General features: G+C 35.8%; 2 protein-coding genes across 2 annotated transcripts; one reads left to right on the forward strand and one right to left on the reverse strand.

The window, feature by feature from the left end:
• The first annotated feature begins 256 nt into the window (after nt 1–256).
• On the forward strand, nt 257–20,287 carry LOC129254377 (uncharacterized). The gene is made up of 8 exons (XM_064095832.1): nt 257–323; nt 6,154–6,317; nt 7,002–7,202; nt 13,057–13,262; nt 14,085–14,285; nt 15,117–15,422; nt 17,279–17,542; nt 18,310–20,287. The coding sequence occupies exons 2-8, from the start codon at nt 6,179–6,181 to the stop codon at nt 18,679–18,681; spliced, it is 1,689 nt and encodes a 562-aa protein (XP_063951902.1). The 5' UTR covers nt 257–323; nt 6,154–6,178; the 3' UTR covers nt 18,682–20,287.
• A 3,234-nt stretch (nt 20,288–23,521) lies between these two features.
• On the reverse strand, nt 23,522–24,055 carry LOC129281241 (uncharacterized). The gene has a single exon (XM_054917188.2). The coding sequence runs from the start codon at nt 24,053–24,055 to the stop codon at nt 23,522–23,524; it is 534 nt and encodes a 177-aa protein (XP_054773163.2).
• Between the last annotated feature and the right edge of the window lie 3,769 nt (nt 24,056–27,824).

Consider the following 27,824-nt stretch of genomic DNA (forward strand, 5'->3'; position numbering starts at 1 on the left):
CTGCCGAATCCAAAATGGCGAACGCAAATTGCGCATGACCCGGTAATATAAGCCTCATATGCATATCAGCGAAAATATTCGGCATTAGCATGATATTGGGAACCACTGTTCACTTATTCAGCTTAGTCCCTCACGCATGGTTCAAACCATGCTCAAACCATTATTTACTTACCGTACCAGATTTGTACTGCTCATGAAATTACCTTTCAAAATTCAAATGATTCTTTGTTGACTATCCGCTGGATTCCACAGTTCTCCAGGACTGGAGGAAATCAACAGAGGAAGAAAGAGATATAATTAGGGGATTTGATAATTTCATCAAGGTAATTTTGTTATGCAAATTTATGCTAATTTCAAATATCCAAAAGCAACATCTTTTTAGAGTTTTTACCAAAATTTTCTAAAAATTTTTGTAGTGTGTAAAGAGGTGTATTGTTAAACCTGTTATATTTAGCTGAAAAAAATGAGACAAAAATCAAAGGTCTAACCCCTTGAAAACCAAAAATGCCGAAAATTTCATCAAAATCGGATAACAAATAACAAAGTTATTGAATTTTCAAGTTTAGCAATATTTTTTGAAAACAGTCGTCATGAATATTCATTAGGTGGGCTGATGATGTCACATCTCCACTTCTTCTTTTGTATTTTATTATATGAAATTAGGTTTATTCAAATGTTTTCCTCCAAGAACTAGAAAAATTGAATTGACAACTGATTTAGTGCATTAGGTATTTATTGCTGCAACTTGTTTCATTATAAGGGAGACATATTATTCACACAAGTATGAAATAATGAAAAAATTATGATTTTATGTAATAACATATGAAAACGGAAAGTGGAGATGTGACATCATCAGCCCACCTAATGAATATTCATGATGACTGTTTTCACAAAATATTGCTAAACTTCAAACTTCAATAACTTTGTAATTTGTTATCCGATTTTGATGAAATTTTCAGCATTTGGCTCAGTGAATTCTACTCTATGTATTAAGATATAAATATTTTCAGCCCGGACCATCCCTTTAAAAATATGAAACATGACTCTCCCATAGACTTTGTGTGTACCGCTTCTCCCCCCCCCCCCCACCTCCTCCTCCACCTAGTCTGCAGGCACAGACCCTTGCTTTTCGAAGTTTGCATAGTGCATAATGCAGAGTCTGTGGCTGGCTCTACTCATTTGACACAGACAGAGCCTTTGGCGTCTGTTCTTTACTCTAGACCTGTTATTGGTTAAAGTGTCAAATATGAGTCTGTGCTTGCAGACTATCCTCCATCCATGTTGCATTCTATCAGTGTCGCAAATGTACATTGCGCTCATTTTTTCAGACATGATAGACTTAGCTTTTAATTGTAACTAATTCATGACAGTATCTCTCCGTTCAACTGAGTTATCGTATATGTTAAACCGAATGAAAATTGAAAAGCATAACAATACCACCATTTTATGGGGCGAGTTCAAGACGCATGGCCGAAAACAAAATGTGTGATGTAACACCAGTTTTGTGAGAGTTTATTGTGCCAAGCCCTATCAGGTGAAATGACTCATACCCTGAGTGCAAAGAATGTGCAGTACATGTATACTGCTATAACATGAAGTATTCGTCAACTGAATACTTCAGTAAATCAACATGGAGTCCATTACAATTTTGGCTTGGTTTGACGGGGGTGTTGCAAGAAAATATTTGCGATCAATTGCAAATATTCTGTTGCAATTTTACAACTGATAGATCAACATTAGCTGTAGCAAATCAGATTAAACTTCTTGTTTCAAGGAGCAGATTAGTATGAGGCGCCGAATGTACCAATATTATATAGAACAATTATTTGTTATATAATCATTATTTATTAAATAATAACTATTATTTATATATAATTTACATTTTATTTGTAAATAACTACTATTATATAAAATATCATTTCTAATTATTTATATATAATTCCAAGTAATGCTTCATTATTTGTAAATAATAATAGTTCGACATTCCATTATTTATAAATAATGATTATTTGTTTTTTATTATTTACAAATAATGATTATTTGTTTTTCATTATTTATAAATAATGATTATTTGTTTTTCATTATTTATAAATAATGATTATTTGTTTTTCATTATTTACAAATAATGATTATTTGTTTTTCATTATTTATAAATAATGATTATTTGTTTTTCATTATTTATAAATAATGATTATTTGTTTTTCATTATTTATAAATAATGATTATTTGTTTTTCATTATTTATAAATAATGATTATTTGTTTTTATATTATTTATAAATAATGACACTACATACTTCATTATTTATAAATAATGACACTACATACTTCATTATTTATAAATAATGCCAATTCGTTTTTCCGTTATTTATAAATAAGTTTTCTATTTATAAATAATAATTATTTATTATCAATGCCAGTGCACATTTCTTTATTTATAAATAATTTGTTGAGTTTTCCATTATTTATAAATAATTATTATTTGTTAAATAATGAAAACGTCTACTTCATTATTACTAAATAATTTTTTCGAGTGCACCATTATTCTCATTATTTATAAATAATCATTATTTAATGTTCGAGTTTTCCATTATTTATAAATAAAGATTATTTGTTAAATAATGAAATATCTACTTCATTATTTATAAATAATAATTTAGTTTCAATATCCCATTATTTATAAATAATCATTATTTATAAACAATTTTTACAGTTTGCCATTATATACAAATAATCTTTATTTATATACAAATAACCATTATTTATTAAATAATGGAAAACTCGCTATAACATGCAAATGTGGGACCGCCCATGGTATGAATATTCATGATGCGATTTCCTTTTTCGTGATTTTTCTTCACAAATTTTTGTCCATTTCCTCTTCATAATGACATTTCTTGAAGCAATTTTCTAGGGATATGGTCTGATTGTAATATTCTTCATTTTCTATATAACTTCGTCTTTGTAGAAATATCAAAAAGTGTAATTTTATACGATTTTTCCTACAGTTCACAATCCCCATAGGCGCGCGTGTATCGTAGGGACAACCGGTGAATCGACGGAGTGCTCTTCATCGAAATACTACGTTGGTTGGTCCCCGGAAGTGGCGGGCGGAATTTAGCCCGAATCCTCGATGGAAGTCGATCAAGTGCATATGAGCTGAGAGAGTGAAATATCAGTGTACTTGTACAGGCCCTTCTACTTTTTATAAATATTTCTTGTTGCTTTTTTTGTTAAGTTAATTTTTCCTGGTGTAGAGATAAGTTTCAGTTCTAATAATGCACTTCAAATACATTTTGGAGTGTCTGTTTGAGGCGTTTGGGGCGATTTCACCTTGGCCCCAAAATGCTCGCAACGACAATACGGGGGCATGATGACCCCTAAATTTTTAAAAACTTATTTTTCTATTGAAAATTATCACAAAATTCACCAAAAGTGTGCACGAAAGCCTTCGTATTTCACTTTTAAAACTCCAAAAAGTGCCCAAATGACAAGCTTGGTCGCTTCGCTGTGTCGCTTTCAACTTGAGAAAGTTTACGGGTCTGCTTCCCCCCCCCCCCCCTCCTCCGAAAGAAATTCTGTATACGGCCATGCTCTAAAGAGCCTGGCACATTGATTTATGTATACTTCATTTTCATTATTTTTATCTCATTATCATCATGGCCTTACGCAGAATTTTTTCCGGGGGGGGGGGGTGGGGGGAGCAGGACGCGCGTAAACTTTCTCATAAAAATCTTGAAAAAGCGAAGCGACCAAGCTTGTCATTTGAGCTTGGTCGCGTCACGTTCTCGCTTTCAAGATTTTTTTGAGAAACTTTACGCGCGTCCTAGCTCCGGCCCCGGCCCCCCTGGAAAAAATTATGCGTAAGGCCATGTTGATAATGAGATAAAAATAATGAAAATGAAAGTATACATAAATCAATGTGCCAGGCTCTTTAGAGCATGGCCGTATACAGAATTTCTTTCGGAGGAGGGGGGGGGGGGAGGCAGACGCGTAAACGTTCTCAAGTTGAAAGCGACACAGCGAAGCGACCAAGCTTGTCATTTGGGCACTTTTTGGAGTTTTAAAAGTGAAATACGAAGGCTTTCATGCACACTTTTGGTGAATTTTGTGATAATTTTCAATAGAAAAATAAGTTTTTAAAAATTTAGGGGTCATCATGCCCCCGTATTGTCGTTGCGAGCATTTTGGGGCCAGGGTGAAATCGCCCCAAACGCCTCAAACAGACACTCCAAAATGTATTTGAAGTGCATTATTAGAACTGAAACTTATCTCTACACCAGGAAAAATTAACTTAGAAAAAAAGCAACAAGAAATATTTATAAAAAGTAGAAGGGCCTGTACAAGTACACTGATATTTCACTCTCTCAGCTCATATGCACTTGATCGACTTCCATCGAGGATTCGGGCTAAATTCCGCCCGCCACTTCCGGGGACCAACCAACGTAGTATTTCGATGAAGAGCACTCCGTCGATTCACCGGTTGTCCCTACGATACACGCGCGCCTATGGGGATTGTGAACTGTAGGAAAAATCGTATAAAATTACACTTTTTGATATTTCTACAAAGACGAAGTTATATAGAAAATGAAGAATATTACAATCAGACCATATCCCTAGAAAATTGCTTCAAGAAATGTCATTATGAAGAGGAAATGGACAAAAATTTGTGAAGAAAAATCACGAAAAAGGAAATCGCATCATGAATATTCATATCATGGGCGGTCCCACATTTGCATGTTATAGCGAGTTTTCCATTATTTAATAAATAATGGCATTATTTAATAAATAATGATTATTTGTATATAATGGCAAACTGTAAAAATTGTTTATAAATAATGATTATTTATAAATAATGGGATATTGAAACTAAATTATTATTTATAAATAATGAAGTAGATATTTCATTATTTAACAAATAATCTTTATTTATAAATAATGGAAAACTCGAACATTAAATAATGATTATTTATAAATAATGAGAATAATGGTGCACTCGAAAAAATTATTTATAAATAATGAAGTAGACGTTTTCATTATTTAACAAATAATAATTATTTATAAGTAATGGAAAACTCAACAAATTATTTATAAATAAAGAAATGTGCACTGGCATTGATAATAAATAATTATTATTTATAAATAATAGAAAACTTATTTATAAATAACGGAAAAACGAATTGGCATTATTTATAAATAATGAAGTATGTAGTGTCATTATTTATAAATAATGAAGTATGTAGTGTCATTATTTATAAATAATATAAAAACAAATAATCATTATTTATAAATAATGAAAAACAAATAATCATTATTTATAAATAATGAAAAACAAATAATCATTATTTATAAATAATGAAAAACAAATAATCATTATTTATAAATAATGAAAAACAAATAATCATTATTTTTAAATAATGAAAAACAAATAATCATTTATAAATAATGAAAAACAAATAATCATTATTCATAAATAATGAAAAACAAATAATCATTATTTGTAAATAATAAAAAACAAATAATCATTATTTATAAATAATGGAATGTCAAACTATTATTATTTACAAATAATGAAGTATTACTTGGAATTATATATAAATAATTAGAAATGATATTTTATATAATAGTAGTTATTTACAAATAAAATGTAAATTATATATAAATAATAGTTATTATTTAATAAATAATGATTATATAACAAATAATTGTTCTATATAATATTGGTACATTCGGCGCCTCATAGATTAGCAATCAATCATGGATTTGCAATTAACTACAAGACATTTGATTTGACTTGCAATTGATCACAAGTTCCTTGCAACACCCCTTTAGTTGTACCTGTAGCATAATATTTGGCTTGAAACTTACCAACAAAGCACAACCAAGCAACATGTACCTGGGTACAACTTTCTCTCTCATTCCTGTATTACCGGAACTTTTGAAAATTCCCAACATTTCTTGAGAATTCCCAAAGTTTTCTGAAATTTGAACACTCCCAAATTCCAACAAATTTCCTGTTTATTCACACGGAAAGTTTGCACTGTGAAAACTCCCAGGAATTTTGCAACCCTTGAGTACACTATGTCGACTTGCAAGTGTAAAAGTTCCAAATGAATTTAATACAACAGATATTCTACTCTTTTCTTATACTGTAGGTCTAAAAATAATCATCGATTCAGAATGGATAACAGCCTTCCGGAGAGCCGGAGGCTTATGTTTGGACATACTGTGCCTGGCAGTGTAATGGCTTCATCTTCAAGAGCCGGAGTTGTGGTAGATCCGATGCCTTTGTCGGGCCAACCGGCATCTCTTAGAACGGGTGAGTGTTGGACCAAGGTAGCAATTATTTTGTTGCAGGGGAGGCATATCATACACACATGTATGAAAAAAATAATAATGATTGAGATTTCATGTAATAACATAAGAAAGGGAAAGTGGGGGCATGACATCATCAGCCCACCTAATGAATATTCATGACAGATAACTGTTTCACAAATATTACTTAACTTTAAAATGCAATAACTGCATTTTTTATTTGTTACCAGATTTTGATGAATTTTCAGCATTTGGCTCTGTGAATTTTACCCTATTTATTCAGATATAATTATTTTCAGTCCACAGTACCTAAAATATTTGGCTATTTTGATGCTGTAAGACCAGAGGAGCTTTTAGGCTTTTAGGATCCCTTAGCTAAATTTGTACTAAACTAAATAAGATAAGTATTCAAAGGACCGTGACAGGGGACTGAAGTCTTGTGATGAATTTCCATATCTTTGAACATTTAAAATGAGATGTTGTGTTTTTTAGATGGCTGTATTTCAAGTGCTGGTTTTTGCATTATGTGATTAAAATTCTGATGGTAATCCTTCATTAATCCCCTATAAGCTTGTTTTAACTAATCAATTTAGGGATTGTGTTGCCATTGATTACAATTTGTTCAGCCTCTAGAATCGATTGTAAATAATTAAAAAATGACGCCATTCTTCATTGAATTGATCTGCAGACATAAGCCAAGACCTGCTCGAGCAAAGAGGCACCCAGGAGCAGGCCAAACTCCTGGAAAGATTTAAGTTGCTACGGCAGTGGCAACAACAGCAACAAAATCAACTCGTGCTCCAACAGCAGCAACAATTGGAGCTGCTGAGGAACCAACAAGAGTCTGTGCAACAGGCTCTCATGCAACAGAGGCTCAAGCAGTGGGGAGGTAAGATGGCCCCTGTAACACAAGTCATAGCGATTGATGATAGGAATATTTTTACTCTTTTGATTTTTGCTGATCAATGTGTAATCAAGTATAAAAATCAGGCAAAGGCTAATGGGGCGTTGCAAGAAACTTGCGATCAATTGCAAGTCTATTTTCGTTCCCGAAATCAAGCATATATCGTGCAATTAATTGCAGATTTGCAATTAATTGCTAATCTGCTCCATGAAACAAGGAGTGTAATCTGATTTCCTATACTAGTAGTTCAAAGTGATCAGATAGTGATCAATCAATTGTAAAATTGCAACAGAATATTTGCGATTGATAGCAAATATTTTCTCGCAACACCCCCTAAGTCACTAATCATGTTAGTGTAGTAGGTTTCACGGTACACCATGTATCTTTCTTGGGCAAGTGTTGGTCCTGACATTTTGTTATTGGGGCAAGTTCAGGTGATGTAATTGTAATATAAGTTAATATGGTGTATCGATAGAAATATACGTTTGAAATGGCAGCTGAAGATATGTACAATTAAAACATTAACCCTAATGATAGATCCCAGGGTATTTTGAGACTTGTCAGTATCCCTCAGATCTTTGCTGCAGAGCACGACAAAAAATTGCATGATGGTAGAAAATGGCATATTCTGTAGTTACATGTTTGCATAGCCAAATATCACTAAATTCATTTATTTTATTTTATATAAATTATTGCATGAAATCATAATTTTGCTGTAAATCTGTAAACAAAGCCCTTGAAATGCTAATCCTTGGTTTAAACTAAAGACAGTGGGATTCTGATCAAATGCACATTTTTTTTGAAAATCAATAGAAAGTGTTTGAAAATATGTTTTATCTTTTTATAATTTCTTATGTTTTTGTCTCACCTGCATAGCAGAGTGAGACTATAGGCGCCGCTTTTCCGACGGCGGCGGCGGCGTCAACACCAAATCTTAACCTGAGGTTAAGTTTTTGAAATGTCATCATAACTTAGAAAATATATGGACCTAGTTCATGAAACTTATACATAAGGTTAATCAAGTATCACTGAACATCCTGCATGAGTTTCACATCACATGACCAAGGTCAAAGGTCATTTAGGGTCAATGAACTTTGGCCGAATTGGGGGGTATCTGTTGAATTACCATCATAACTTTGAAAGTTTATGGATCTGATTCATGAAACTTGAACATAATAGTAATCAAGTATTACTGAACATCCTGTGCAAGTTTCAGGTCACATGATCAAGGTCAAAGGTCATTTAGGGTCAATGAACTTTGGCCAAATTGGGGTGTTTGTTGAATTACAGCCATAAATTTGAAAGTGTGTTGGTCTAGTTCATAAGACTTGGACATAAGAGTAATCAAGTATCACTGAACATCCTGTGCACATTTTAGGTCACATGACCAAGGTCAAAGGTCAATGAACTTTGGCCATAATGGGGGTATCTGTTGAATTACCATCATAACTTTCAAAGTTGATGGATCTGACTCTTGAAACTTGGACATAAGACTAATCAAATATCACTGAACATCCTGTTTGAGTTTCAGGTAACATGATCAAGGTCAAAGGTCATGTAAGGTCAAAGAACTTTGGCCACGTTGGGGGTATTTGTTGAATTGCCATCATATCTCTATACAACGTTCTCGCCAGGTTCATTCTCACGCTTGGCGGCGCGAAGCGATGATACGCAAGCCGCGCAGCGGCCTTGGTGCGTGCAAAGCACGCACGGGGGGAGGGTTGCGGGAGGGGGGTGTCCCCCCTCCTTCGCGGAGCGCGGTAGCTATCGAAAATATCAATATCGACGAGCTTAGATTGCTGCTAAATGCACCACATTTTATGTCTATTTAATGCTTCTCCGGCCACACAGCCGTAACGGTTGCGCGAATTGCGATCGATTGAAGCAGAAAGGCAAGTACTGATGAAAAAGGTCAAAAGAAAAGATTTAAATTCAATCTCATTTTATACTTACAGTTTATAGATTTATTCACATCAATGACATCGATAATGTACTCCATACTTTCCAATGTCTAGATCGCTACGTCCTTAGAAAGTGCGATTCATTTTGTGAATGCGTGTCAATGACCGACTACATCTACGGACCGCATGCGCGCCGCGCCACGCCCTTACTCAATCCAAAGATTGTTCCGACTTTGTTTGGAAGCCTCGGAAGAAAACTTCCGAGGCTTCCAAATAATGGGCATCGGTATTCATGAGACGATATAATTTGCATGTTTGTTTTGTTTTCAGATACTCACTGAAACTATAACTCTCATAATTAAGACTTCTGCTGATGATGTTTATACTAATAATATCCAATCAAGATTCGTTTATCACTGTCAATTATTGCTATGTTCATTTGTATTGTTCTATACTCGCCTATAAAATAATGAACGTGTCCATCACGAGCGGGAGAAATATTTTTAGTCATTCATCATACTTTAATATTACGATTTTGTTCTTATTATAATTAATTGCGATTTAAAATGTTTTAAAAGTAAAGCTTAATTGACAGGAAAGTAGATTTATACTCACTGTCAATTATTGCTATATGTTCATTTGTATTGTTCTATACTCGCCTATAAAATAATGAATGTGTCCATCACGAGCGGGAGAAATATTTTTAGTCATTCATCATACTTTAATATTACGATTTTGTTCTTATTATAATTAATTGCGATTTAAAATGTTTTGAAAGTAAAGCTTAATTGACAGGAAAGCAGATTTGTATTTTTAAATAATGCACTATGTAGGCCTACAAATACAGCGTGTGTGAAAGAGAGGAAGAGGGGGGGGGGTTGTTGCTAGGATGGTCGAAGGGGGAGCGCGAAAGGGGAGGGGTCGTGGCGTGGACAATGACAAGGGGATGTTGAGATCGTACGTGTGTGTGGGATTGGTGAAGAAGTCAATATTCGAAGCGAATGCATATTTATAGACATGTCTATACTACTACTGATGATGACGGCTGAATAATCTTTCTTTACATGTATATTTTGGCGATTTTGAATTTTAAAAATATTTTCTTGCACCATGAGTGGGAAGATCGAGGTACGTGATTCAATAAATTGCATCAGTTTTCAAGTTACAGAAATTCACGAACAGATTATTAAAATTGAAAAAAAAAAGAGTCAGAAAGATCTTTTTATAGCCCCCATCCAGCGTAAACAACATGAAGAATATTTGAGGTCACGAAACCAGCTGATTCGCATTCATACAACAGGTTAACAGGTCACGCACATGGTACACAGTCATTCCAAGGGCGGGAATTCGGGGAAACCCGTTTTCAAGCACAATGATTGGCTCAACCCAGAAAGTGAATACTAATTAGATCACGTGCCATCGGCTTTGGGGCGTCTCGTTCACATTCCAACTCATTTCATAAATATAATCCACTCGCAGTAATTAGGCTAACGACGTTGTAAAGATAACTCTATATATAAAACACAATTCCGATATAAAACATATATAACGACATAAGTGAAATTGAAAAATTCATCCAGCGATATTCAAATTATACTAGCGACTCATGTGGGCGTGGGCAAACGAAAAACATATCCTCTAAAACGTTCACACATATCAACTTCAATAATTCGTACTTGAAATGCAGGGGCCGCGGAAAGGTCTTGAAAGTGGGGGGGGGGCTGACCATCATGCAAAAAACGCAATCAGGTGGTCCTGTTTTTGTACACGGTTTTGGAAAAAAAAGTGGGGGAGCTGAAGCCCACCCAGCCCCCCCCCCTGTTTCCGCGGCCCTGAAATGAATATCTGTGAATGAATTGTCAATTCCACTTTGTTGAATGTGTACTTTTATTGAAATCTATTGAATCATGTACCCCTCCCGACCAAGTCCAAGGGTTGATTTTCCACTCGCCATAAAGATTATGCAGCCACAATCACAGTAGACACATCCATAAAAGAATATTAATTTAATTCGCTCCGAACATTGACTTCTTTTCGCCAATCCCCTCCCCCACAAAGTCACAAACATCCCATCATTTTCATTTATATTGCCCACGACCACCTCCCATTATTCTCTTTCTCCTTTACACCAATTAATTTCAAATAATATTTTATTTTAAATCGTAATTGTTACGCAATTGTACAACAAATTCATGAAGCATTCACTGTAATGACTAAAAACATTTCTCAGGACGGTGACAGGTGCGTTCATTATTTAATTGGCAGGCAAAGAGTAATAAAGAACAATACAAATGAAAATACACTGTACGTATAACTCACATTAAAAAATGAGTCGTAATATGATAAAAAGCGTGAATAAAATTAATAAAGATTATTACTTATGAAAATTATAACAGATTCAATGAATATCTGAAGAAAAAAAAAACATTCAAATCGGTTTTGGATCCCATCTAATTTTGGAAGACTCGGATAGATTTTGATGCCATGTGCGATTTGTATTATGTACCGGTATGTGGCCATGGCGAGCGCTAGTGCAGTGACACAGAACTTGGTAGACACACCGTCGCGAAATTAATCAACACTTTCAAAAGATCGATGTAGAGATCAAGACTTTGGAAATTATGGAGTAAAATTGGAATATAAATGTGAATAATCATTTTGCTGTAAGTAAATGAGTTGGACATTATATCAATCCATTCCTGTGGCTGTGGCTTTGTCATTATTAACGTGATCTTTTAATAATTTTCTCAATTCGTTCTACGGCAGTGTCATCAGAAATGCATTCAATGAATTCATGTAGATGTAGCTATAATAAGGCTGGGGCCTGGGACGAGATGAAACTAAATTTCGATCGAATTTTTTTATTATTTTTTGACACACTTTACTTTTGACAAAATAAATGACAAAATCAACTGAAATTCGTAACATCTAAATTACATTGCCCAACCCAGTAACCCACGGTACCCCTCTCTTCTCACTTTATTTTTGAGCGTATTTTACTACCATTTTAAAGACGTAAATAATGAGAGCAATGCGATACGCAAATGCGAGGTAAACATCTTCGCACTTCCCACATAAGAGAGAGAGAGTTAAATTGGGCCTCGAGTCGAGGTCGTATCGTATACAGCATAGTAGCGAAGCAAAGAAATCCCGGGAAGAAATCGTGGAAGAAATAATCGACAAGTTTATTTTAGGATCTGAAAAGCAGATTGTTTTTATTTTAAATATATTATTCAGTTTTTTTTGTGTGGATCTAGGCCTGTTTTACAGTTGTCGGCCACGGTTGTCGGGGAAGTTCACGGTTGGCGGATTTGCCCTGAAAATTTTCAGGGTTGTCGGCGCCCGCCAACCGTGACGCGTGGTAGCGAGAACGTTGTCTCTATAAGTGTATTGGTCTAGTTCATAACACGTGGAAATAAGAGTAACCAAGTATCACTGAACAACTTGTGCGAGTTATAGTAGTTTTCAAAATCAGCACTGCTGCTATATTGAATCGCGTGATGCAGGTGAGACGGCCAGAGGCATTCCACTTGTTTCTTTTTCTAATGTAAAAAAAAGTTTTTACAATGAAAATTGTTAGCAATATTTTTCCTATCATTATCTTGGAAGTCAAATGATAAATTAGAATGACAAGGAATCTTATTATTCATGCAATGTATAGGCAAGTGACTGGAATCGCCCAATTATTTTTCCCTCACAGAATGCAGTGTTGCATATAATGGGTACCATAGAATCATATCATGAACGGTATGATTGATTGAATGATATTTTAATCTATAAATAACATGAGTTGTTAAACCTTCACATTGCTGGTTGCTTACGTATCCATCCAAGCAATAAACATAAGAATTTAAACAAATTATTCATTCATGCTTCAACAGAACCACTCACATGCACACCCTTCAACTTTTTTTTTTTGCCTTATCTATTATGTACAGGTGTGAAGGTCACAAATTCGCCGCCCAAGTCTCCGTCGCGCAGAGGTAGTCCAAAGAAATCACCAACACCAAGTCCTTCGCGTGGGACCAAAGTGTCAATTTCAGTACCCAAGGCTCTTGCACAGGCAGCCTTGACCCAGCCAGTGTCCTCTCCAAATGGGAACCTGGATCCTCCTGCAATGCTCTTTGAATCATCAATTCATCAGGTAGGGATGATAATAATTCATGAGGTGTTTATTGGATGATTTGAAGTTTTTAAAGTTCACTTTGTGATGATGAAGTTGGGCAGATTGTTCCACTAGCACAGTCACCTAACTTATAATGCAGAGCTCTAGTCCTGTAATTGATGTCACTAGATGCTGAGCTATCACTTAATTGTGATTTGTATTAAACTCACATCAGGGGCCCGGTGGGTGTTTCGTAAAGCTGTTTGTAAGATATATACGCACGGCTGGTAAACCTTTCTCATGCCACGTGGTGTATCCCTATGTAATTGAGTTAGGACCTAAGATCATGTTCCAGTCGTGCGTAAAGTTGTGCATAACTTTACGAACAGCTTTATGAAACACCCATCCGTTTCTTAAAACTTGTTACAAAAACAAGTTTGCAATAACAGTTTAAAGCTACTGACATCTGCCAATTTGATTGGCTGATAGTATATTTGTTATAGATATTGTGCATTTGTTATTACACCAAGCCTTTATGAAACGGATCCCAGGTTTTGAACTGGAGCTAGGGAAGGCAATTTGAATGATGTTTCCAGCACAGACACCATCACCAACACCTGACATGAACATGATATCACCCATTGTGTGTTAGTGAAAAACTTCTCAGCAGGAAGCCTACCCATTATACATGTAATATCTGATTTTGTGTGTGTATGTTTTTGGGGGAGGTGTTTGTTTGTTCAAAGGTATTTCTAGGTTGTAATGTCAGAAAAACAAGTTGCATCAGTCAGGCTCTAATGAAGTAAACAAGTCATACTCAGTTTAAGATTTTATCGGAATATGATTAATTACATTGTGTAGGAGGAAGGCGACATGGACTCTGAGATGGAACATCCCAGCTCCATGTCTGTAGAGGGCGTCTTTCCTCTCCCAGACACGGCATCCGAGACGAGTGAGGCAGGCAACGATGATCATCACCATGACGATCTGTTGGAAAGGAGAATCACAGATGCTGAGAGCAGAGATGATGAGATGTTCAGATCAGCATCAGATTTCTCTATGGTAGGTTGGAAGATTAATCCTAAAAGAAAAAGGAGCATGATTCCCTTTCTTTCTAGAAGTATTAGTTGAATGTGTTTGAAATTTATTTTGTTTTCCGCTTTTAACTGGGATTTATTTTCCCAATATTGCATTATTTTTCATGGAATTTGTTTTTCTCAACTTTTATTATGACATATCTCTATTGCAAGGATAAAAATATCCGTCCTTCAACCATATGTGTATTTTTAAACCACTAGAATTGCTCTTTAAAATTACTTTTTTACTGCCTGTCATAGTATGATATATCATGTACATGTAATTTATGTATGTGAAGTTAATATAAAGCTAATTTGCTGTATTGTAAAATATGAGCAAAAGTACTAGTGGACAATAAGATGAAATTGAAATGAATTGAATTAAAATGAATCAAGCTGATTTGACAAGCTGATTGTAAAGTTGATGAAGTTTATGAATGACTGGAAAAGGTTCTTGTGCTATAATGAGATACCCCCCAGATTTCTTTGTTTGAACAAATGTTACCGAACTTCCAATAACCCAAATAAATTTTTACAAATAGCAATGAAATTCTTATCAACAACAAAATGAAAAATACATATATTTCTTCTTTAGCAAGTGTGAATGGAATTGCTTGAGTATCTGATTAGCACAAGCTTGCTTTGAATCATTCATAAGTCCTGCTTAAATATATGAAGAGCCTGCAGGTTATTAATTATTTATTAACTAATTATTAATTTATCAATAAATTATTGCTAAAATTTTGTTTCTGAAAAGGATTTAATTTCTTTTCTTTTTTTAAATTATATTTTGATAATCATCCTTGTTCTTGATCAGACACCAACAAGCAGAAGTCCTCGGGAGACCCACCATCTTTCTATCCATCTTCCAGATACGGGCAGGACCGAAGAAAACCCGCCACTCCATTCTCCCGACAACTACCCCTCCTCCCCCGCCATCTCCCCTCGGCTATCGCCTTTCACGCCCACCACACCGTCCCACCGGGAGAATGATTGTAGCACCCTGGAGGAAAAGGAAGGAGGGCTTGGCAGGGAAGAGAGGGCTATCAATTCTCAACTCGGACTGGAATTTAAGTCATTCGAGGAGCTTGTCGAGATGCAGATTAAGGCTGATGATCGAACGGTATGAGTGATTATTCTCTTTAATGTGGCTAAATGTGTGTACAATGTCAGTTTCCAAATTTAGACAGCAACTTTTATCATGATTGAAAATACTATTACAAAACGCAAATATAATGAGAAACAAGGTATGTGTTCAATGTCCTCCATTCCCGGTAGTAAAAGTAAACGTCTTTCAAATCACGATTCAGAGGAAAACTTTGAAATAGATAACGATTGGAAACAAGATCAGCTCAGAGCTTACGTCTTTTAGCATCGCGAATGTGACATTGAACACAATTGAGTTTTGAAACCTTTTAAATTAGCTGCGCTAATGAGAGCGGGAAATTTTAAGATGATTGACAAACAATCAGCTTTCTGAATTTTTGACCTTGAACAGTGCACCACTGATCGTGTTTGTGTTCTGTGTTTAGTAATGGAGTTTTTAATCATGATTCATGCTGCTGATTAGATTTGAAAATCGACATTAAACACCGCCAAAGTGTATCTGAAACAATTCATGTGAGTTATTATTTATCTTATGGATTGTCTTGATTAACACACTATAAATCTCACCTCTCTCCCTTTTCATCTTCAATTATTTTTTCCTTATTTTTATTTTTTTTCCCTTATCATTTGTTTTTACAATGGTTCTTTTCCCCCTTGGCCACCCTATCCCCCTCTTCCACTTAATCTTTCTGTGACTATTAATCTTTATTTGGTCACTTGTGCCTTTCATTCGCTCATCACCCATTCTTCATTGATATATACTCTCTGTGGTCATTTGGTTTCTGTAAATGTTTTGACGAAGAATTCTTGTTCATCTTCATCATAAAAAAGTATTTATTTATTTATTCATTTATTTATTTATTATATCAAATGCAGCAGCCACAGCCTAGTCTGCAGGCACAGACCCTGATTGAATCTTTGATCAACAAGTGGGTGTTCACAGAAGACTAGCACATATAAAACTTGCTGTTTCATTTTCCTGAGCGAGAGGGCCTTGAGTACACGAGTCAATGTAGGCTGCGCATTCAGACCCTTTAACTCAAGTGAATGGTTTGCACAGCAGACTAGCAGCAGCTCTATTCTGTTGTATCATTCATTTGTAAGACCTGGGGAGTTGTTTGACAAATCAAATCATCAATCATCAGAAATGTTATTTCGTTGATTAATATGCGGTAGCCAACGTCCCCTGAGTATAGTCTGACCAATGTGATAATATGTAGTCCGGGGGGGGGGGGGCACTTCCATTGAAGAGTGGATGCCATGCGCGACCATGGGGTCTCAAAAAGCACCCTAAACAAGTATTTTCCATATTCTGAAAATGCACCCCGTAACAAGTATTGGCATGTGAAACCCTACCCTTAACAAGTAGAATCTATTGCAAACGATACCCTTGGCAAGTATTCCCTGAATTGAACCCCTAAACAAGTACAGCGATATTTAATTGTTATATGTCACTGACTTTGGTTTTTACCTTTACCTTCATGTACATCATGGGGTTTAGTACGGCAACACCTCACGCAAATCGGACTCTAAACACGTAATGTTGACTAGCTGTTGGGGCAAAAAGTAAATCCTTTATAAAACATTTTCTTTTTTATACCCTCGCAAATTTGAACCTAAACACGTAGCTTTCCTAACAAAATAGATACCCTTTTTCCTTAATTTTAATATTTTGACACCCTTATTACGTTACATACGTAACGTGCCCTATCTTGAAAAAGACATCCTTTTTACATGTTTTTTTGGTCGCGCATGGTATCCACTCGTCAATGTAAGTGGCCCCCCCCCCCTGGGAATTTAAGTGCAATGTTTAGTCATGCATGAATCTTTGTTTAAATGCAGCAGAATTTGTCCTTCTCTTCCAATACACAGCTACCTCCTCCTGCTGCTTCCTCTACTTCAGAACAGACTAGCGGTAGACCGCGGCATGCCTTCTTGAGGAGGGGTGAGGGGATCTCCAGATTCGGTATGAAACCAAGGAAACTGAAGCCTCGCAAGAAAACACCAGCACAGCCAGGTCAGGGCAGCGTTGAAGCAACGAAGGCAAAGGGAGGTGAAAGCAAAGTCAAGGGCGTGACGGAGAATCTTGGTGGAAAGCAGAGAATGAAACATCCAAAGAAAGAGGAGAATCCAAAGGTAGCTATGGTCCAACCTTTTTTATATTGGTTTATATTCACTTGGTCTAAAAGCAGTTGGTCTGCTGCTCAGATAGACTAATACCACATGGACTACATTTGGACACCGCTACTCCACACACTGTGTAGAATGGCTACGCTGCAGTTTCGAATTTCGTACGAAACGTGTCACCCCACTGAAAACGTCACATGGCAACAAGATCGCTTTGCGTGAAGTGATTTTGAAAACCACTTTCAGGTGATCAAATGGGAACACTAGCAAAGCGATCTTACAAACGGGTTTCCAGTAAACTAGTATTAGCAAGTGTAATGAGAATGGGGTCTTATACCAAATGGACTAAATATGGTCTATTATCAATTCGGTCTACACCACACCTGGTCGTATACCCACCTATTCCATTTTCTCATTTATTTTGCACGTGTCCGTCTTGTTTATATGAAACACCTCAGCATTGAATGGGCAGAAAATTTCAGCATTTGATATTGACCAGTTGCTTTCTGATATCAAATTATTTATTAAATATGCACAGCAAGTGCTCAAGTGGCTTTTAAAAATAAAGATAAAAACATTACCAAGAGAGTGTGCTAGATTTGAATTTAAATCCCAACTGCTGGAAATATGCCATATTTAAATTATAATGGGTAAAAAATGCATTTAATGATTACGTTTTGTAATGATCAATGTTATGAGAGTATTGTTCACCTCAGTGACCCTTTACCAAAGCTGTATACAGGTTTTACCTTTCGTGAACCCCCTCCCCCTATTAGATTTCCAGGAAGATCTCAAGCAAACTGCCATCACATTCTCAACCTGGAGTGCAGGCCCCCGAAAGTGTCTTCAAGATGCCCCTCCCAGCTCCTGGTCAAAAACACAAGACCAATAAACCGGTCATGTCACCCGTGGAGAGAGAGAAAGTGGGCGTGGCTCTCCAGCCCCGTCCTGTCGTACCCAGCCTGGACCTTCCGTACAGCAGCCAATCGGAGCTTGACGACACCTTGGAGGCTTCTTTCTTCAGACGCACCAAGATCTGGGAGAAAAAATCCAAGGTAGGTTGGTCAAGACGTTTCTTTTTCAAGTCTTATTTGAGTTTAGCCTTATCTGGTTTTTGTGAGTTTTCCCTGGCATGGTGTCAAGGATGAGATGAAATCACCTACTCGGTTTGTTGTAAGCGAGCCCATGGGATGTGAAACTTGCAACATTTTAAGTACCATTGCACACCCACACATACCATTGCATGGCCACATACATCACAGTTGAAATCGGGCAATTAGCTTTGTTGATGAAATTATGAGAAATTTTCAGAATCGGATGATGCATTTTGCCGTCAGATGGTTATATGATAGGTCCAATAGGTCCAAAAATTTAGTCAAGATTGTTGCACAGATGTAATTTTTAGTTGATGATAATAATAGGGCAGTTCCATAAAATATGAACGTCCGACCCCATGTATGTTGGACCCTCATGATTTTTTCTATTTCTAATTTCTGGTTCTTACGACAGTCTGTACGCCTAATGCTGTCAAATGACCATGACTTGGGTCAGTTTATGAAGTGAAGTAAGAATTGAGGAAAATGGGGGTCGGACGTACAAAAAGGTTGAATATTTTATGGAATAGCCCAATAGTTACATTTATATAGCGTGTAATACATCATGTTTTGAGCGTGTTAATTTAATATTTCCGCGATGCGAGCATGTTGCTGCAGTCTGATGCTGTTACGTCTGATCCGGCAAGACTACAAACAATGCTGTTTTGATACTTCTGTCTTGCTTTAGTCATTGTTTTCTCTTTAAGGACGGTCGTATAGTGGCAGTTTTTTCTCCAAAAAGCTCGCAACACATTGTACATGCAGTTTATAAAAAGAAAACAGTGATAATGCAAGTTGAGAGGGGTAAAGGTGGAGGTTGCTTCACACCCTCTGTAGTCTCGTCAGATCGGATGCATTGCTTTTGTTTTAGCGTAGCAGCAAAGGTATACCTGCAACCTCCGCCTAGATAATATAGGTAACAGTCACATTGGAGGTGTCCTAATAAAGATCAATATAAACATTCAGAAGAACAAAGAAAGAAACAGACACAAGGTAGCCATATTCAGCGGTGATCATACTATTGGTATCTTCAAATTTATTATTGTTATCAGATCATTTCCACCAAAACAAATTTAGAAAGTGCTTCTCTTGGAGAGACTCAACTGTGTGAAGAATTTACAAATTGTAAAGAAGTAGTTTTGTACTTTTCAAAAAGTGAATGTGTATAATCATAGCATACTTTGTGGAGATTTTCAGGTGATATTTAAAAGGATGCATTAAATTAGTTTTAAAAGAAAGAAGAAAATCTCACTTTTGACAAAGTGACAGGTAATGTATAGTCAATAATACCTGAACTTCATTTTAAAATGTGACAAATAATCTTCTTCTAAGCACCCAATGGACAGACATCATGGGTGGTCCAGTGAATTTTGTTTACTATTCTATGTGAATTTATTTCTTTAATCTCAAGTGAAGATCTCTTTCTTGTAATCAATTCAACTTGTTTATTTTTTTCTTTCAGAAAACAATAAAAATGTACATTTATCATAGATAAAAATAGTTCCTATACATAAATACTCAGATGATGTAACAATTGTACCTACTGTGCATTGTCAAGCAACATTGTTTATACCATTCCTTTTAAGTTGTGATACATGACTTACCTCATACAAATAGTACAGAAGTATTGAATAAACAAATTATGAAGTAAATTACACCTAAAATCTGGATCTGGATGGTTTATGTACAGTACAAACGCCTGGTGTGGCTATCCCGTACACAATCAGGTATTCAGTTATCATCCATAGTAATGTCTTAGGACGTGTATGCATATCTAGTGGAGCATATTGTGAAGAGCTTTGTAACCACAAGGAAAAGGTGCTTAACACAATATTTGATGGGTTGGAATGGTATTATATGACACAGTGTGCATCTATACATATTGGCCCGTATTCTGAAGTCAGGTTTAATTTAGACCATGGTCTAACTCTGTGCTAAAATTATTGGAAGCCAAAAGTGTCAAAATTTTTAGTAAGTTGTATGTTTCTTATGTTTACTGTGCTCTTTCCTGATTCATCGATGGAGAAGACAATCATCTATTGATACTTCCTGGACAATTATGAATGATTTGAGAGCCAAATGAGCTGAAATAATGATATCTCTACCGTTAGTGATTTATGTAACAATTGGCTATCCATACTTAAACCACAACTTTAAACCCGACTGCACAATACGGGCCATTGGGTTTATATAATCACTAATTGTACAAGATAGGAAGTTAGTTACATTAACATGAGTATTGCCAAATTTGACGTACAATTGAGTACGTAGATTGATGAGTTAGGCAACTCAAATCTTCAAGCACCCTTTATTCTGTAATGGTAAGATAGTCTTACAAGATTACCAGCAATGCAAATTGTCAAGTTTCTGAGAGATACTTCGCAAAAGAATATACTATCACATTCTCCCTGCCTTACTATGATGGTTGCCTCCCGTCAAACCAATGCATATTTTATTTTTACAGCAAGTTTGAATTCTTAATTGATAAATATATTATTCAGACTTGGACCAAATGAATTAGATAAATTTATGTACACACTTCCTTTCTATTCTCATTCTTTACTTCTGGAAAAGTTTCTATAGTTACAGATTATAGAGGGATTGTTAAACTTTATTCAGGGTCTTTTTTCTCTTGAAGTTAATGCTCTAAGAAATAATAATATAGGATTTATATAGCCAGTCAGACCGCAGGTCCCTATGCTAATGAGCAAAAAGGCCAGATTCATCCAAATCATCTCGTGGCTGAATCCTCCTTGTAAAATCTCGTGATTCGTGAGATTTTCTTTCTCTAAGAATTTACCTGTTTTAACCTCAAGTTAAATGAAATATTATTGCACCATCAGATAGAGTAAAAGTTACTCTTTCATATTGGTCATTTATTTTGCTAAATAAGTAAATTTCTGGCCTGAAAATGTACCTCAAAACTGAATTTTCTTCCTCTGTTTTCTTTTGCAAATTGTGCAAAACTTTTTATTTTGAGCCTCAATGATATCTATATCACCATAAAGCTGAACTTCTGTACTTTCTCACAATGCCACTCTTGATATGCGGCACCTTTTAATCGGGTCAAGATCACACTTTTCCCACCAAGGTACAAGACGAGATTTCTGAAATTTTGTACTTGCATGAAACCCAGAGTTCTGATTGGCTGGATAAGGTTCACAGAACAACAGGCGCGAGGTATTTGAGGAGATTACCACATGGGAAGTGTGACCTTCCCACGAACCCAGGAACTGGAACCGTTGGAATTTGCCATTGTGTGGTCTCTTTGACCAATCAGAGTGCAGTATTCTTGTTTTCAAGCTGCTTTATGTACTTGGCAAATGAAAAGTGTGATCTTGACCCGATTAAACCAATTCTTATTTTGAAACCTATATCATTTCAAAGCATACATATTCAGCTTTATCATGATATAAAAATCATTTGGGCTCAAACAAAAATAAAATGTGAAAATAGCAGCTTTTATCAGGTGAAAATATTTATTTTGTAACATATTTTAGATCAAAATTTTAACCTAAATTACAAAATCTTTGAATAAATCCAAACACATGACCTGAAAGAATGATTCTTCTTCTTTACAATGGTACCAAATTCATGAAATTCGATGCACAATTAGAGCAGCAATGACCGAATGAAAAGAGGAGTTTTGGTCCGCATCAAGCTCATTAAATATGCAAAACATCTCAAGTCATGAATGTCACTTGGATGAAAGAAGCCACTTTCTTGGGACCTGCAGTCTGACTGTAGCGCGCATATCGGATCCACCTTATCAGGTGCCCAAGGCACTGATATATTACCCCATCTATAAAGCTGGTCTACAGATTCCGGTGCTCACATTTTTGCCCATTTACCTCATTTGGGTTATCTGCAGCATAGTATGGGTAAATTTCTTGCTGAAGGAAAAACACGGCATGGCAAGGAATAGAGCCCACGTCCTTCAGATTGAAAGACGAGCCTTAACCTTTAGACCACGACATCCCCACTTGTATCATGATTGCGAACCTTAATGAGAGACAGGAACTACTGAGATTTTTTTTTTTTTCATTTTAAGTGCTGAGATAATGATGACTACAGATTTAGTAATAATAATAATAAACAGTTCTTGTATACTGCCCAACTTTGGCAAAAGGAAGCAAGTGAGACATCAGTCAAATTTGAATTATTGTTGTTTCTGAAACACCCTTTGTATGTTGCACGTTCAGGCAAAATTTGGGGAAGAAATTATCATTCTATGGAAAGATATTGAAGAAAGTATGCTGTTAAATTGCATTGACGCCTATGTAAATGACGAACACACATTGCTCATTTACAACAAATGATACTTTTGTAACTTGCTTCCTTTTGCGAGCGAAAGTATGGCAGTATAGTGATATCAGATGAATATGATGTCTCTATGTGCTTCCAAAGGACTTTACCCCAGTTTTAGCTTAGCTGTAAGCATCATATGGACGCTGAGGTTAACACTGTATACTATGAAGGGAAAATTATTGCTTGTTGTATATAATGATATTATGAAATTAAAAAATAAATAGTTTCCTCTTGAAACACTATTACATGCATTGACAGCATGTAGGCGCAGTAGCTCAGATTTTTGCAAACCTCCACAAAGCTACTCAATCTCTTTAATGGTTGTTGCGAACATTATTAACAAAGACAAGGTAAAAATAGGAAAACATGATGATTTCTGACATTGTAGGATTTTGCCTGTTAAAATCACAGTAGCAATGACATTCTTTATAAATTGTGAACATTTGAAAATAGGTGAAACATCAATTTTGAAAGATTCCAATGCTACAATAACATGAACAAAAAGGGTCAAGCCTAAGCCCTTGAGGAACTCCATTAGTAACGTCATATACTCCCTGCCTTTGAAAAGGGGAATTTAGTATTTTGTTTAAATTGGAATAACACTATTGATAACCTTGTTTGCCCTCATTTCCTTTTCAAACTGAGCCCAAAACAACTCTTGACCATCTTCATCTTCTGTAACCAACAAATAAGGTTTGTTTTTACTTAGCAAGAGTCTTACAAGATATGGTAAATTGGCTTCATGGATGTCCTCTAAGAATATCAAGATGATCTTGTCTAACTTAGTGTCGTTCATATGCTCAACAGCCATTCTTAGCTTGGTCATGAACCAAGCATCATCCACCGACTTGTTTCCTATCAACAATGCTGTCTTGAAGCTATTATCAAGATTATAATATACAGCATTGACATAGTACATCCCTAGATGAAGATCTTCATCTCCGAAGGCTATGTTCTGCAGATGAGGCATCCTTTCTTCAAGTGCCGGCTTTAGGTTTTCATTTACCCACTCGGCATCATCATCATGGAACATGATGTTAAGCTGGTATTGATAGTCACTTGGATCAGCATCCTCTGTGATTTCATCATAGCCAAGGATAGCTAGTTTTAGAAGAAACATCTTGTGATTGAACCACCAGCGCTTATGGTATACCAGAAGAGAGAGGAATATCACTATGATGATTGCAATACTAACACCAGTAACTAAAATGATGTTGATTGCACAGTATTCTTCTGGATGAAATGACCAAATAGGTTTGTTTTGAAGTTCACTGAATGAATTATTGGAACAAAGAGTTTCATTCTGGGGTCCAAAGAAAACGTTGGTAGCAGTACGTGTCCAGTGTACAAACCAAACCAGCTCACAATTACAGATCAGTATGTTTTGTGATATATTCAGTCTTAGCAACCGAGGTGGGAATACTGTACCAGGTGCAATTGCAGTTATCTTGTTTTCTTGTAGGTACAACCGCTTAAGATTAGTTGTGCCCTTAAACAAATTTTTACCTATTGAATTTATTCTATTGTATTGCAGAAGTAAATGTGACAGTTTTTGCAAATTTTGGAATGCATGTTCTGATATGTACGCAATGTCATTAGAATTCAGTCGAAGCTGTTCAAGTCCAGTCAAATTCTTAAATACCTGTGACATAATTCTACGTAGGTGACACCTGACTAAATCAAGTGTTTTTATTTGCTTTAGAGGAGAAAACATGAAAGACACATCGGGCAGACCTTGGAGGTTATTTCCTTTTAATATAAGAGTGTGAAGTGATACCAGCCCATGAAATAATGATTCTTTTGTTTCCTCATTCACCAAATCTTTAGGAGAAATACGAGTGTAAGACATGTCTAATGTTTTTAATGCTGAGGTGTGCGTAAATTGGTATGGGGAGGTAATTGTTACCGCATGCATAACAGCAGAGGAGTTAAAGAAAGTAAGGTTCCTCATGTCAGCAAGAGTCCCATTCAAAACAATTTTTTCTATCTTATCCAGTGTAATAATTTCAAGAGCTTTCATGTCTTTGAAGGTATCATGAGCAATTATCTTTAGTTCTCGATTCCTTTCTAATCTCAGAATCCTTAAACGAGATAGACCAGTAAACATGAATCTTTCAATGGACTCAAAGTTATTAGCAGATAGGTTAAGTACATGCAAGTTTGTCGTGTTCCACGAAGCATGATAAATATGATTGATGTTGTTTCTGGAAACGTCCAGAATTTTCAGTGATTTGCAACCAGTAAGAAATGCAGGGTAAAATTTATACAATCTGTTTTGTGCCAAGTTGATGTACTCCAGATTTCTGAGACATGCGAAAGCACCGTACAAAAGACCATTGATTTTGTTTTGAGAAAGATTCAATTCATTCTGCATTGTCATGTTACAAAAAGATTTGTTTGAAATATAATTTATTCTGTTCACACTTAAATCAAGAACTTGCAGGTATTCAAACGCCAGGAAGGCATAGCGAGGGACTTTTTTTATTTCATTTTTTCTTAACTGTAGTTTTTTTATTTTAGGAAGTTGGTCTCCGAGGATACGAGTGGAATCATTCAGTGGAACAAGACACTTGATTTGTGATCCTTCCATCGTCATCTCTACCATACTCTTAATTCCTAAAAAGGAAGAAACCTCAAATTTGCTGAGGGTTACATGTCTCCCATCAAATGTCCCAACTGAAGAAAATTTAGTGAAGACTCTCTTTGGAAGACTTGTCAATTCATTATATCCCAGTCTGAATTTGTGAATAAAGCAGTTACTGAAAGATGCAAAGTCTTTTTCTTCAACCGATGTCAAATCGTTGTATGAGAAATCAATCAAAGTTAGATTTCTCAACTCTGAAATTCCACTAAATCCTTTTAGTGTCTTGTTGAGACAAAGTCCATTAAGATGTGGAATTCTTCTGATATTGTTATGAGCCAGAATCAAAGTTGAAATATTTGGATTATTAATGAACAAAGATGGGGGCACTTCACTTATAACGTTGTTCTCAAGAATGACCGTCTCAAGTCTGTGGAGATTTCCAAAAGTGTTGCCCTCGATGACATTGATGGAATTGTGAGCAATATTCAGAACCCGAAGCAGATGGTACTTTTGAAATGATTCATTGTGGAGTACTGTTATCTTGTTATACGACAGGTCCAATGCCTCCAGTGTGTTTGGTAGAGATTGGTTAATGGATGGGAGGTGCAGATGAGTGCATATAACTCCAGTGGCTCCTTTGCATCTGTTGTTATTGCTGAATCCATAAAGATGTGGAATTTTCCAGAGTTTGTTGTGAGACAGAATCAAAGTTAAAATGTTTGGATTGTTCATGAACAAATTTTCAGATATTTCATTTATGGCATTATTTTTCAATACAAGTTTCTCTAGTCTGCAGAGATTTCCAAAGGAGCCGCTCTCAATGGCATGAATGAAATTGTGAGAGATGTTCAGAATCCGAATCAGGTTGTACGTCTCAAATGATTCATTATGAAGTATTGTGAGGTTGTTATACGAGAGGTCCAATACTTCCACGGTGTTTGGTAGAGATTGTGGTACAAAGGTGAGGTTCAGACCAGTGCACTTTGCTGCGGTCTCTGTAATGGAATCACATCGAAATTTTCCTGAGGCATCAACGCCAAGACGAACATTCCACAGAACAAGGAAAAGAATCAAACACAAGGTAGCCATTTTCAGCATTGAATTCATCATTCACGTCTTCAAAATGATCACTTCTATCAGAACGATTCTGCAGAATGAAATCCTGAAAATGCCGCTCTCAGCTATGGAAAAGAGTATTCAAAGTGTGAAGAAGGAGTTTGAAATCGATTTTGCATAATGAAGAATTTTCAGAAGAACGTTCTTATTTATAGTACACTTTTTATAAGATTGTCATGCAACTACATCCATCAGATTTTGTTTTGATTAAAATGATGATAACCAGGTGATTCTTGCTTTTGGTTTCATAAAAAACGTTCTGAATTAAGGGAAGTAGTATTAATGTATTGTAAATGGGGCTACCATGGCATAAGTTAATGACATTTATCATAATTATGTATAAATTTTTAAATTTGTTTCTATTCAGAGAGATAGGACATTATCAATTGATTGTTAATGATTCCAACTCGGTTTTATAATATATTATTAATAATATTCAGAGGCATTTTCAGTTGGGATAATCTAATGATGCACGCAACATTATTTAAATGCAGCTCATTCAGGATATAAAGAGGCAGTCAACTTTTGAAACATATAAACTGTAATGATTTTCTTTCTTGTATTATTGGCCCAATAATTTTCTGGTGGGATACACTAACTTTTGAGCACCACTGTAGAAGTGATATTGAGTTTCATATTTTAAGGCACAAGGTCTTCAGTAGATCAAAGGTTAAGGAGGTAAGTTTGGGTCATGTGTATGATATGATATTTTTGTCTCACCTGCATAGCAGAGTGAGACTATAGGCGCCGCTTTTCCGACGGCGGCGGCGGCGTCAACACCAAATCTTAACCTAAGGTTAAGTTTTTTAAATGACAGCATAACTTAGAAAGTATATGGACCTAGTTCATGAAACGTGACCATGAGGTTAATCAAGTATTACTGAACATCCTGCCTGAGTTTCATGTCACATGACCAAGGTCAAAGGTCATTTAGGGTCAATGAACTTAGACCATGTTGGGGGAATCAACATCAAAATCTTAACCTAAGGTTAAGTTTTTGAAATGTCATCATAACTTAGAAAATATATGGACCTAGCTCATGAAACTTGGACATAAGGTCAATCAAGTATCACTGAACATCCTGCATGAGTTTCACGTCACATGACCAAGGTCAAAGGTCATTTAGGGTCAATGAACTTTGGCCGAATTGGGGGTATCTGTTGAATTACCATCATAACTTTGAAAGTTT

Source organism: Lytechinus pictus, chromosome 2 (genome assembly GCF_037042905.1).
Source record: "Lytechinus pictus isolate F3 Inbred chromosome 2, Lp3.0, whole genome shotgun sequence".
Taxonomy (NCBI): Eukaryota; Metazoa; Echinodermata; class Echinoidea; order Temnopleuroida; family Toxopneustidae; genus Lytechinus; species Lytechinus pictus.